This window comes from Nansenia antarctica, assembly GCF_963989245.1.
Source record: "Nansenia antarctica genome assembly, chromosome: 1".
Lineage (NCBI taxonomy): Eukaryota > Metazoa > Chordata > Actinopteri > Argentiniformes > Microstomatidae > Nansenia > Nansenia antarctica.
The window spans coordinates 76,201,432-76,215,496 of record NC_137674.1 but is presented as its reverse complement, the minus strand read 5'-3'; the positions used below and the strand labels follow the sequence as shown (position 1 = coordinate 76,215,496).

Below are 14,065 nucleotides of genomic sequence, written 5' to 3'. Positions count from 1 at the left end.
CTCTTTGTGTTATTCCGAGACTGAACAACAGGGGGCAGCAATGTGTAAGAATAAAACAGGCCATGAATATGAGAAGTAAACCAAAAGCCCACAGCAATAAAACTGCTTCCCCTCCCTATGTACACTGTCCAATGTACAGGACACACAGGAGGGGTCTGAGCCATCAAATATAATAATCAAACCAAATATTATTATTATCAATAATAATAATAATAATAATAATGTGTAGTGAAAATAACATTCACAATATGGTGATATAGTGTCATGAAAGTTCTTGAGCTAAAAATAAAAACTAACAGTTCCAAAAAATGTAAACGTATGTGAGAACAGATCCATGTTGACCCTGTGGACCGGAGCCTGACCCGGACCCGGACCTGGTCCCTGACCCGGAGCTGGCCATGGCTGAGTGGGTTTCAGCAGGGTTGAGTCAGCCTGCAGCGTCAGCGCAGGACAGACCATTATCGACAGTAGCGGCAGACTAGAAACCATTAACTCTGTCCGGTCACACTATCCATCAGAAACATGTCAAGACAGCCAAGTTAAAGTGCTTCAAGCCAGTCTTTTTTTTTTTTTTTTGAATAGATCACTTTTGGGGCAAAAAGCAATCAGTCGTAACCTGAGTTAAGCAAAGTAAAAAAAACGGGCTCGATTTCGACAAAGCCAATTGTTGAATGACTCAACTCCACAGCAATAAAGATCGGAAAACAATTCAGCAGTCATTTCAAGCACAAACTGTAATGACGTATAGACCACCGTGGGACCATGTACAGTAGCCTTAAATACATTACCTCATAGTAGAGGGCTTACTATTATAATGTTCATAAAAAAAACGATCACATGTACAGCCTCACAAACCCTAGCTCCAGCTACGATCTATTCTTTGGTTATTCTTTGGTTCGATGTAGGTAGCAGATCAAACACACTGTCAGCTAAGATACAGTATCACCGTAATAAGTCATTACATAGAAACAAGGTGCTTGTGTCCCATGGTCAAACGGTAGCCATGCCATCACATGACAAGACAAAAAAGGCAAGATGCGCCAGTTAATGTTTCGGCCAGGCCACAGAACCCTACTTCACGTGGGTTAGAGTTAGGGTGTTAGAGTTCAGCCTGGCTGACCACCTGAACCACCATTAGAATGGGGGACAGGAGGTGTCGTGGCATTTCGGGCCGGTCGACCGAGCCTCTAAACCAAGCTTTAGGGTTAGGCATCTCTGTTGTTGGGGCCTTTCTATACGAGCCTCTGGCCTGTTTGCTCCTCCAGCCACCTCAGTACCGGCTGGAGGGACAGAGGCCCGGGCTCGGCCCCGGCCGCCACAGCCTCTGAGTACATCTGGAGCAGCACCTCCTGGAGCATGAGCATCAGGGGCACGCCCAGACTCAGCAGCTCGTACAGGAAGGCGTAGTCCTGGGCGTTGGCCCTCAGGTGGAGCCCCAGGGCGTGGGCTTTGCCATGCACCCAGCGGGACAGGCGGCGGGGGGCATCACACACCGCCCGTGTCACGCCAAGGGGCCAGCTCAGGGTTCTCCTCACGAAGGAGCTGAAGGTACCTGACGACTGGGTCTGGTGGTGGTGGGGGGGGGCGGCGGTCTGGTGGGGCACCGATCCGTTTGGTGTTTGTGATACGGGTCCATCCGGGACTGTCGGACTGTCGTGCTGATCCTGAGAGAGGGAGAGGGACGGAGGGAGGGAGGGGAGAGAGAGAGAGAGAGAGAGAGCACAGGAGAGAGATTTAAATCAAAAGATGCTAGACATTGAAACTGGACAACAGAGAGGAGGGAAGGACGAGAGCAATTACCAAATTTAAATTGAATGTCCTCCGGTGGCTGAGACCATTTTTGCGTTGGGCAAAATGAAGCTTGCAGTACAACTTGCCTGAAAGAACCAAAAAGACATTGTAAAAGGGTACAAAGTAATATCCTTGGTCTATTCTTGTGAGCCACAATGCCACTTTACATGAAGTTGCCTCGATACCTGTGTAGTAACAATGTAATTACTCTAGTAACAACATTGTAATAACACCTTGTTACATACCCTGCTCCGAGTCGAAGGCATGTCCTCCCTGACGCAGAGTGGAACCGCAGGTATCGCAGCGAAAGCATTCCCTGTGGAAATAGAGCCCCTCGGCGCAGATCCTCTCCACCACATACACGCGCTTCTGACACGAGTGACACTTGTCACCCGACTGGGGGAACTCCCTCCGCAAGGAACCCTGGGAAATCAACAACGCAGTCAGTTGTCAAGACATCAAATGACGATAATGAAGGAGTGTTCCAGATAATGAGAGTACTGGTGTCACATAATCTCAGATCCCACCATGTTGACTTGAGAAGTAGGTTAAAGGCTGAGGTTTGCCTTCACAGCAAATTACATAATCACAAGTAAAAAATAAAAACAAAAAATAAAAAGTGGTTCCATAAAAACCTCAAGGAAGGCACGTGTTCAGACCTGGCTCTGAATAACAGAGCATTTACATACAGTATGTTTGATCAGGAGTAATTAAATTCCAATCAGAGCGATTCACCGTTCCGTACGGACCAGTATCAGACACGTCACCATGAATCACAAAGTCATGCCAAGACAGAATCATCAATCCTATCCTTGTTTTACCACAATCGTCTCCATCTGGATCTCATACTAAGAGGGTAACGGCGAGGCAGGGACATGGTCTGAAGCTGCTGCACCCTGACTCAGTGTTGTGGTCTCAGAGAGTCCCAGTCTGGGTGGCTCCACGCTCATCCCAGGCCTGCTTACCGGTGATGACGGAGGGGAAGAGAGGGAGGCTTGAGGCCCGCGGTCGCTCTCATACAGGGTGACCTCTGTCATAGTCTCTGCCCTGACTCCTGTAGCCAGGGACACCTTCCCAACTGTCCGCTGACGTTCGTTCACCACAGAGAGAAAAAGACAGGGAGGAAGACAGGGAGGAAGAGGAAGGGTAAGAGAGGAATAGAGAACAGATGAAAGCAAAGTGATCATTTAAGTTAGGATAGAAGAAAGGAAAGGAGAGGGCTTATCGGCTCAAACTCTCAAGGGTAGAGTTTGGCTTGTTACACTGTATGTGTTCAAATGTGGGGGGAAAAAGGTGTACTTCAAAAAACATTTTCGACGATTACGGTATTTGATTTTTTTTGGCCACTTTTGTCTTTTCAGTCGGGCTGCTCTTAGAAAAAGAGTCAAGTTCTTTCATCGACACAAGATGAGTCTGGACTCAAACATCTGGCCACGGAAGAGGACAGGATTGTCGGGAATGTTTTCTCATTATGGTTAGTCAGAGGGCCTGTCTGGATGCTTGAGATTGTGCTCTGCACTCTTTTGGCTCAAACTGATCTGAAATCTGCGGACAGGGAGGGGCACTGGGGCCAGTCTAAGCCACAAAGAGCAGCGCCACACAACTACACACTCCTCTTCTGAGAGGGAGGAGAGCTGGCGACCATGGCATGAGGGGCCCCAGTGGATCAAAACATCCCACATGCTTCCAGCATGCAAGTTAGTCTTTGTGTCTATATGTGTCCTGTGTGATTAAGAGGTTATATGTTACTTTAGCAGGCATGTGGTGCTGGGAGCAGAATACCTGTTTAGGGGGATTAAAAACAGGCTCTCTCTTTGGCTGGAACATTGTTGTGTGTTGTTGCTGGGATACATATATGGGGCTGGGGACACTGCTGTTAAACTGAAATAGCACAGCAAACATGTCTACGATATTATTAACTCTACAACTGTAAGTTACATGCAATTAAGATTAATTAAGAGATGCATTTATAGGCGAACTACAATTATAAATAAAAAAAGCTGAGATGGAGAAAATACATCTAAAAGATCTATGATTATCGAGATTGCATCACATGTTTAAAATCAAAGACTGGCAGCTCGTAATTTTGGTTTCTCTCACAGGCAGGGCTCTGCGTATACAAATGACGTGTCCATAAATAGTCTTGGTTTGTAAGCACACAAAAGGCACTCACCACACGTGAGTCATTCAAGGGCCCTCTTTGCATTTCCTTTTTACAAAGCTGCATATCTAGTTCCTGAAGGTTACTGCTCTTTGACTTATGTCCCATAAGCACGAGGAAATACAAGAATGAACAGGAGAGAGAGAGAGAGAGAGAGAGAGAGAGAGAGAGAGAGAGAGAGAGAGAGAGAGAGAGAGAGACAGAGAGAGAAATGTTACTTGAAAACGTGAAGTGAGAAATGATATACCCATATTAGAAGTTGAATGTTCATAATAGGAGAAAGGGGTTAAAACACACACACACGCACACACACACACACATGCACGCACGCACGCACGCACACACACACACACACACACACACACACACACACACAGACACACACACACACACACACACACACACACACACACACACAAAGATGAGACAGATATGGATGTGCTTGTCTTTACCTGAGGCTGGAGCACACAGAATGAGGATGGGGAGAAGCTATGAGGGGGTGAATAAGGAGTAGGGCTGAGTTCTGGTTGAAGGCAGAGTGCAGTGATTTTAAGACTGGGAGGAGGAAGGAGGGGAGCAGGGGGAATGGTCTTTCCAGAGCAGATCTTTGTTGGAATATCATGAGTATCCAGACAGAATGTAGGCTGGGGGTGGGGGGGGGGGGGGGGGGGGAGGGAAGAAAGAGAGAGAGAGAGAAGAGGGAAAGAGAGAGAGAGACAGAGAGAGACGCGCACACACAGAGACAGACAGAGACAGAGAGAGAGAGAGAGAGAGAGAGAGAGAGAGAGAGAGAGAGAGAGAAAGAGAGAGAGACACACACACACACACACACACACACACACACACAGAGACAGTCAGACAGTGGGTTGTTAAAAGAGAGACAAGTAATCCGGCAGAAGATGAGAAGATGAAATGAGAGCTGTTTAGGTGACGGCATGCAACGCTTAAAGCACCTGGTGTTGCACAGCACGTTCTTATCATCAAACTAACCAAGCCCCAACCTGCTGCAGCAGGCCTCAACCAAGGAGCATATACATCACTGTACATCTTTATTTTTTAAATAAATTCTTCCTTCTTCTACCATGTTCTGCCAACAGCCTCTGGCCCAAGCATAGATTACTTTTTGGTGACTGATGAATAGATGATTTCACTTACTTAGACAAATGTATTTGTTGTAAAGTCGCTTTGGATAAAGGCATCTGCTGCTAAATGCCAAAAATGTACAATGTAAATGTAGTCATGTAGGACGTTCCACTGAGACGGAAACTCCTGGAGAGCTACAGTATAGATACACAGATAAAGAGATACAGTATCACTCTTAATGGGAAAATCGAATGGAAAACACACAGCTTTTTTTTTTTACTGGAAATGTACAGTATGACTGTATCTCTGGACACCTTCCTGATGACTTTTCCTCCTGTGAGCGATAAAGTCTCTCCTTCTCCCAGTGTAGGCTGGAGAAAACCCATTTTACCTTTCAACAGAGTGTCTGTACTTAGGCCCTCAGAGTCTATGAGCACACGGAGTAAGTAAGTGAATTAACAGCGCTGTCACACACACAAACACACACACACAAGCATGCATGCACGCACGCACACACACACCACACACGCATGCATGCATGCACGCACGGGTATACACACAGACACACACACACACACACACACACCATTAATGAGAGACCTGTGAGAATAGCCTATCTTTCGGCCTGAGCTCTTTTTTCTACAGGTTTGTCTCACTGGGAATATATATAGAACCACGTAATGGAACAAGGAGAAACCATTTAATTTCACGGTTTCTGCTTTTACAGAACAAATTGCCTGATGTGTTTTCAGAGGGCGTAACATTATTAAAAAGCCTCGTTGAAAGGCATGACGTACACTGGCATTTGACTGACTCACTGTGAGTAAAAACCATACTGAACACCGTGTCCTACAATAACCTGAAACCACCTGCGTTCCGTTGGTTACTGATCCTGCTGAACAGAACGTTTGTGAAAACATGACCTTACTATCTGTCATATTTAAGACCATGAGAATGATCTGTCATCTGAGGAATGGATGTGTTTTTTATATGATATTGTTGTTGTCTTTGTTTGCCATTTTAAACAGACTTTTGATTCACGTTCATGCTGTCCTTCATGTCAGAACACCCTGCCTAAATAATGGTTTAATAACTTCAATGTCTTTTTTTTAAGACCAGTCTTGCCGTATACTGCAGTGTAACTGCAATATGTACTTTATGAGACCGTTTCATGGTTCTTGGAATGATGGAGGGCGAATAACATCAGACTGTACAGAAGGGGAAATGAACGAAGTTCAGCCGTCGTGGTGACAAACGTGCAACATGCATGTACAAACACACAAACACACACACACACACACACACACACACACATTGTGAGGGGCTAGTGATGCAGGCAGGAGGAGTGGGGGCAGAGTTCACGGTTCATATAGTCACCTGGGGTGTAGGGGTCACGTCCCCTGAGAACAGTGCTCTCAGATGAACAGCTTTGTCCTTGACACTCTTATTGTGAAACTCTCTAGCTTTCTGGGTCTGAGCTTTCTTCTGCAGGATCCCACCAAGCGAGGAGACAGAGAATAGGCATCAGAACGAGACAAAACTCGCCCTTTAACAAAACACCACACACCCAACTTGTCAAAGGAACTGGGTATGAATGTCAACATAATTAGGCTGATTATTAACCACCAAATCAGGGTTATAATGTTCAGGCCAGATGAGTGGGTATTTGTTCTACCTTGCCACCAAAGACAGACAACCCTGTGTCCTTTGTCTGGTGACACAATGGGGTCGCTGTGTGAAGCCTGGGCTTTATGCTTTTATTACACTCATTTCACACCCCAGCAGCGACGACTCCACTCCTACGTGTTATGCTCCTGGAGCACTAGACTAAGACAGACACACAGGTCTGGCCAAGGACAGGGGTTAGACAGACCACATGCTTAGTCTGAACAACAGGTGCACCCCATTGGCTAGTCTGAACCGCAGGTGCACCCCATTGGCTAGTCTGAACCACAGGTGCACCCCATTGGCTAGTCTGAACCACAGGTGCATCCCATTGGCTAGTCTGAACCACAGGTGCATCCCATTGGGTCGTCCGAGCCGCAGGGATAGCCCCATTGGTTAAAGTCTAAGATTCTGTGTGGGAGTTGGGAGGAGGAGAGAGGGCCTTGACCAGACCAGGGCCAAGTCCTGGCAGTCCTCTTGCGTGACGGTAAGATGAACCAATGAGCTGCCTCCGTCTAAGTCTGTGCCAAGTCTGTGAGCATTGCTCTGCTCCAGCCATTGCGGTCTGTGAGGATGATTAGGGGGTTGACTCCATCACATGACTATGTCATATTCCATGCTAAATATATAATCAGGGTAATTACATAAACATTCATTTTCTGGCTTTTATTTTTTCTCCTGGGATATCTTCCCAGATCATGAAGAAAAAAAAAAGGAGAACAACTCTTTGCAGACAGAGAGAAGGACAGAATAAAAGGAAACAAGCAAGATAGAGGAAGAGAGAAAAAAGAGAGAGAGGAAAGGAGAGGGGGGGACGGTTGTTCACCTGGGTGATCATATCGTCCACCTCCTGAAGACGTTGGAGCATTCGAGACATGGCCAGGACTGCTGAGTGGCAGGAGGGAGAGTAGCCAGGGCTGACTGCCCCCTCTGGGGGCTCTGGCTGGGCCTGGGGACGTGTCTCCTCAGCCTGTCTGGGCCTCCTGAGAGTCAGCTTTGGGCTGGGTGGGGACTGGAGATGGGATGGGTGGTGGGGTGGTGGTGGTGGGGGCCGTAGCCGGAGCTGGGGATGGGGTTGGGGCGGGGGCTGGGGCTGGGGGGGCGGTGGGGGCCGGGACCGTAGGAAGGGATGGGGTCGGGGTTGGGGTTCGTCGGGCTGGAGCTGGAGCTGGAGCTGGAGCTGGGGCTGGGGCTGGGGCTGGGGCTGAAGCTTGGGTTTAGGTGGGGGCTGGGGGGGGAGGCGAACACGGAGCTGGGCTGCGTGGTTGACACAGGTTGCGGAGTCAGACTGAACCTGGAAACACACAGCAGCACGTGTGAGCAGTGCAGTGCCATGGCTCCTCTCAGCCAGCTCTGGCTGAGGAGAAAACAGCCTCTCCATTAGTTTAACAGCTGGAGAGTGTGAGGACGTGATTTACACCTAGTGTTTGGCTTTATGGTGTGAATGTTCTCCACTGGGGGGGGGGGGGGGGGGGAGGTTACTTCTCATTTGAAACCTACAGGGAGCATTAAACACTCTCACTCCAGGTAAGTGATGACTGGATTGTGATTGTGAGTGAGTGTATTTGGGAGCGAGGTGGATGTGTATAATACGTGTGTGTGTGTGTGTGTGTGTGTGTGTGTGTGTGTGTGTGTGTGCATGTGTGTGTGTTGTTGACCACGTCTGCTCCAGGCCTCTACCTGTCTCTTGGGGAGCAGGGTGGGTGGGGTCTGCTGCCTGAGGTTGATGAACCGTGGGGTCTCAGTCATGTCCAGAGAACGTGGCCGTGGGGCCCTCCCACGCCCAGCACCGGCCTCACTCTGACACTGACACCAGGGATGATCAGTCCCAGAGAAAGGCCAAGGAAAATGATTAGTAGGAAGACAGGGAAACAGGAAAGAAGGAAGAGAGAGGAAATAGGAAATCTGTGCTGATGAAAGGTAAGCACCGGGAAAACCCCCCACACATTCTCTTTTCACTCCCGGCCGATACAGTAACGTACCTAAATGTGACAGGTTTTGATTAATAGGTCCCCATCTCGGCCATTGTGAAACCTCGCAATCGAGCCAAACAAGTCTTGTTGTGAAAAACATTTTTTTCCGTTTTTTGGCATAGGACGACAAACGAAGCGATGAAGAACCCACTCGATATCATATCCAACAGTTTTACATTCACTAAATACCTACATTTAGTTAGCAAAGTCGGGTGGGGGGTATTAGTGTGACAGTGTGTGTAGCCACGCCCACCCCAGCTGTATGTTAAGGAGCCACCTGCGTTTGTTGACAAGTTTACAAGATGTAGGCTCAAGCTCTCGCTAATGCTATCAACAGAATTTCATAAGCAGGCAGAAATATCGACAGTGGGCAATTAATGAACTCCTTAATATTGGACTATACATAACGGGACCTCCGAACGGGAACTCCGAACTCCGAATCTGACGATGACAGATGACAACGGAATTTCAGACATTGATCTCCACTTCACTTTCTTGGGACAGTCGTCTACAGACAGACCTTCTGCTGTGTTCTTGGGTAAGTTTTAGTGAGTTACATGTGTTGTATACTATTTTGTGTTGTTTACTTAGGATAGCCAAACAGTTATTTGTTGTTTTGTGAGTAAGGTAGATAGTGCCGTTGTTAGCATCAGTTATCAGACCACTGAAACTGCTCACCACAATTATGCCACCCCTCTACAAAACTAATGAGATGGTGGGAGGAAGAAATACGTTGTCAAAGATAAAACATAATGAATAAATACATTTGTTGCAGACCTACTAAACATGCAAAATACTGTACAGTATTGTAGCGAACGGGAACTGGTAGTGTAACTCGCCCCATGCGGGGGTCGAACCCCGATCTCCCGCATAACCGCCGGCCGCGCTAACCACAACACCAAGAGAGTTAACTCGCTTGGTGGAGCTGCTAACGGACCTTATACAGGTTCGTTACACTATCCTCACCGTTCGGGAGAGCGTGCCCTCACGCTTCACTATGTCAAGTCCCTCACGTGGACACGGCTCTCCGATGGCCTTCCTTCCATCCCACTTCTGACACCAGTGTAGCGAACGGGAACTGGTAGTGTAACTCGCCCCATGCGGGGGTCGAACCCCGATCTCCCGCATAACCGCCGGCCGCGCTAACCACAACACCAAGAGAGTTAACTCGCTTGGTGGAGCTGCTAACGGACTTTATACAGGTTCGTTACAGTATGTTTCATGCACCATTTTAGTGTGTGTGTGTACCAGCTAGCCAAACAAGTGTTAGCTTGTTAGCTAGCTAGCTAGCTTTGTTAGAGATGTAATAGATTATAGAAAAAGTAAATGCTTTTGTAATGAACGGTAATCAGGGGTTTTCCTGCATAGGGAATTTTGAGGCGGCCGCCTCCGTCATATTTTAGCCGCCTCCAGCTCTCGACAAAACTCTGACAGTCGTATTTTCTACGGTGGATTTCTGTCATTTTTTATTTTTATTTTATTTTTTTTTCAGATTTTATCCCTTTTTCACCCAATTTGGTAGCCAATTGAACCCAACCTAGCATCCAATTATCCCCTGCCTATTGCGAAGGATCCGCCGCACGACCCCGTGGCCGGCAGTCCCAGAAGAGGCCGCCAGGCAGACTAGCTGACTGGCTCCTCGAGCCCAGCACCTGTTATTCCGGCACCCCGGGGGCGCTGTTGCGCGACGGATCCTTGTCCGGAAATACTCCTATACCGCCCTCGGGAGCGGCCGCCCAATATGCCGCTCCCCGTGTGTGCCCCAGCCAGATCCGGATCTGGCGAGCTGGGATCCGATCCCAGTCCCCGGTGGGCAGCTTGCACTAGTGGCCAGTGCTTAGACCGCTACACCACCGCGGGGCGATTTCTGTCATTTCTAACTGCAGTTGCGGCACTGCGCCGACGTGGTGGCGGGGGCGCTGTTTCGCAAATAAGTTAGCTTTCGTTTTTGCTAGCGAAATAGCTGATAGTTGATATTGACTGCTCAAGGAGAATACATATTTGAAAGTACAGAATGCCTGAGAGCCTTATATTGCATTATATTACATTATATTTTGATTGGTCATCTGGTGCCTGAATATTGTGTTTTCCTTTACATAAATAATGACATTTCCACCTTAAGTTGATGCAGAAAGGTCACAAATTGGTGCATATCAATTCACCAGAATGCAAGAAATTAAGTGTTTGATGCTCGTTTAAGGACCCCCAGACAGCCCCGCTTCATGGGTCCCCCCCCCGATGTCAAACACCACTGGTACCACCTCCGCCTCATTTTGAGTCAGGAAAAACCCTGGTAATGTTATGTGGAATCAAAAAGAATGATTAATTCATTGATATGTAGATTTGCTGTAGAATAATACTGTGAATTGAAATGATTTCACTAGCCTACTTCAGTACAAGTACAGTACACTGAGTCTATGGAAAACCTACACTAGAGAAGTGTCCACACCTCTGACCTGAAATGTGTGTTACAGAATGAGGAGGTGAGAGGTTCTGAGAGATGACACCTTGATGAGAGTCACCAGCACTTCAGGTATTTGTCATTGTCATTGTATAAGCAATTCTATTTTATGAAGATAGTAGTAGGCTATTTCGTAAAAGTGGTGTTGGTAACAGTGGGCAATCATTTGAAATGTACTGTCTTCTTTTTTTATTACAGCTTTGATGCCCAGATGGGATGGGAAGGAACTACGCCGAAGTCCCACTAGATGCTTTATGGACTATAATGATAAATGCATGCACACCGACAACATTATTATTTTTTTACCATTCTATTATTGTATTGCTCAATTGTATCTTGCCTAATTTTTTCCATTGCCATGAATTTTACTCACTTGTACTTGTAATGGGACGTAATAAACTTTTGGCACACATGGCAATAAAATGATGATGAATCATGAATCTTGAATTATTATTATTATTATTATTTAGCTATTTAAACGTGTCAGCCCTGCAATTTTGCTTAGTGAGGGTTAGCTGACAACCCCACTGACAGATGACAGGTAGGTAATGACAGGTAGTGTAATGGAGGAGTGGTTGTCTTGAGGGTGTGGTTGTCTTGAGGGAGTGATTAGGGTGGAGTTAACCAGCTATTGTTCCCACCCATTACCTCTGTGAAAAACGTCTCTGAAGAAGTTTGAGGCTAGATATCTCAGTACGGTGGTTCAGGGGGTATCACCATTAAACTATCCATGACTTCTTCAACTTGTTTCAGATTTCAATGTATGACACATCATTTTAAAGCTTACAATCTACCCTTTCATAATCCGGAAAAAACAGAAAAAAGATTTTGCCCTAGTTGAGGACTTTTTAACCATGCCCTGTCACAAATGTTTCCCACATCCCCAGGTACAATGATACACAACACTGCCTGAGGCCAGGTGAGGGGGGACAGGCGGCAGGGACACACCTCGGCAGTTCTTACCTGTCTCCGGAGGGTGCAGTTGGGGTTGCTCTCCTCAAACTTGGCCAGCAGCTGGGTGGCCATGAAGCGCACCTTGTTCTCTTTGGGTTCCTTCTCCTCTCCCTCACTCTGACCAGAGAAGTTGGTTGCCTGTAGGGAGGAAAGAGTGAGAGGAGATGAGCTTTACCAGAGGTGGGGAAAAAAGGATGCTTTTTTGGGGGGGGCAGTCCCACTCATATTTTTCATTTTTTATTGACAGATACAGTAGAGATTTAGACAGGAAGGGTGGGTGAGAGAGAGAGGAGGGATGACATGCAGGATATGACCCCGGGCCGGAATCAAACCGGGGAACTGCGGTTACATGGTCAACGCTTAACCCGCTATGCCACCTAAGCGCCCCTAAAGGATGCATTTTTTTACGCAAGCCAACTGAAAGTCAATTTGAAATGTAGAAGTATCAGTTCTGTTGACCGGTAACAAACCTCTTCCAGATAACTGCAGACCTTTCTTCTCCTTTTGTAGGTGGGGTCAGTGTCCTCTAGTTTCTTGTCATCCTGGGAGAAATATCACAGCAGGCCATACACATGAATACGTCAGACTCTCAAACACGATCAAGTATTTCATAAACGTAGGCCCATCTCATACAGGCTCTGAAAGGATAATCTTGCTTGGTGAATGACGTCATGTCCACTGCCTCTTTAAAAGGCACTTCTATGAAATGGTGGTGCTACTAGGAGGCTCAGGGGGTCGTGTGTTATCGTGGCAGATGGCCACTTGGGAGACATAATTACCTTCGGTACCCGTTTTCTTGGCAGAGCAAAGTTGAGAGTTTTGTTCCTACTCCTCACAGCCTTCGAAGGATAATCCTCGTTGTTTTCGTCAGCCCCTCTAGAATCTGCAATAAAACACACGACCGCATTCATAAAGCCTTGATATTTTCCACTCTGCTCAGCCGTAAATGGCATATAAAAAGTGATGGCCAATGTGTTTTTACGGTAACGTTGAAAAGAACGAAGAAACCTTATATTATGACCCAGACAGGACTTAAGCATCTGTTTTTGTTGTCTGGAAAGACTTTGCTTCAGATCATACAAAATGTCATGATCTTTCAGGAAAATAATACATCATCATTACGTCACACGGCTTAGCTGTGGATCAAGGGATGCTGGAGAAAGAAGAAATCGGACAGGGCTCATTGGAATCCATGGAACGATAACGTTCCTCATGCATTACAGAGAGACCGTCCTCTCATTTCTACTTCCACCAGCCTCCCCTGCTGTGGATGTGTGGGGGTAGCCATTATGTCATGTGACATCTCCCAGCCAGACAGAATGCAGAGAGAGGAGGAGGAGGAGGAAGTGATGCTCCTCTGAGATGGCCCTGGCTGGGTGAAGATAGTGGGCTCGCCTCACGCATCAGAGGCCACTTATGTGCAGCAAGGGCCGCTGAAGGTGCTGGGCCGCTGGGGCAGATGTGCATTCCTCTCATACCAGACGACATGACTGATAGGGTTGTGTAACACAGGCCTCCCTTCACAGGAGACCAGATGAAATCTCATACCACCCTCTAAGGTATGTCCTTCCTGGAGACATACCTGGGGTCAGCGCAGAGACAAAGGAGGAGAAAACTCCTGAACTGGCCCTCCTGAGACATCTACTACTGTACTGTCCCCCCCCCAAACCTCCCAAAATAAATCTTCCTTCTTCTAGCATTTCTAGCATGACGACTGCCAATGGCTCCAGGCCTGAGTATAGCAAGGACGTGTCGTCCATATAAGCATAGTAAGCAGTGCTTACCCAACGAAAAAATAAAAAAGGACCGTGAAAATATTAAAATAAAAGTGCATGTAACCGTTTGTTTGTTTTCATTAAAAGAGTCGTATTTTAGGTCCCAGGGCAGCAGGAGTCATTCATTTTGACGTTGCATTTTTAGCGCCACCTGCAGGAGTAAGCACTTCCTACTCTGCTTGCATTGCGTTACATTATAAGC

The 14,065-nt window shown here is 47.1% G+C and overlaps 1 protein-coding gene across 1 annotated transcript in view; it reads right to left on the bottom strand.

Annotated features, from left to right (window-relative positions):
• Nucleotides 1-989: 989 nt before the first annotated feature.
• The window catches only part of mical2a (microtubule associated monooxygenase, calponin and LIM domain containing 2a), a gene marked incomplete at its 5' end in the record, with an annotated part of 34,776 nt that continues 21,700 nt past the window's right edge, over nt 990-14,065 (bottom strand). The window contains 7 exons of the mRNA XM_080531818.1: nt 990-1,664; nt 1,801-1,877; nt 2,037-2,214; nt 6,413-6,520; nt 12,098-12,226; nt 12,559-12,630; nt 12,868-12,971. Coding sequence (XP_080387944.1) covers nt 1,233-1,664; nt 1,801-1,877; nt 2,037-2,214; nt 6,413-6,520; nt 12,098-12,226; nt 12,559-12,630; nt 12,868-12,971 — 1,100 coding nt within the window. The 3' untranslated portion in view covers nt 990-1,232. The remainder of the gene's footprint in view (nt 1,665-1,800; nt 1,878-2,036; nt 2,215-6,412; nt 6,521-12,097; nt 12,227-12,558; nt 12,631-12,867; nt 12,972-14,065) is intronic.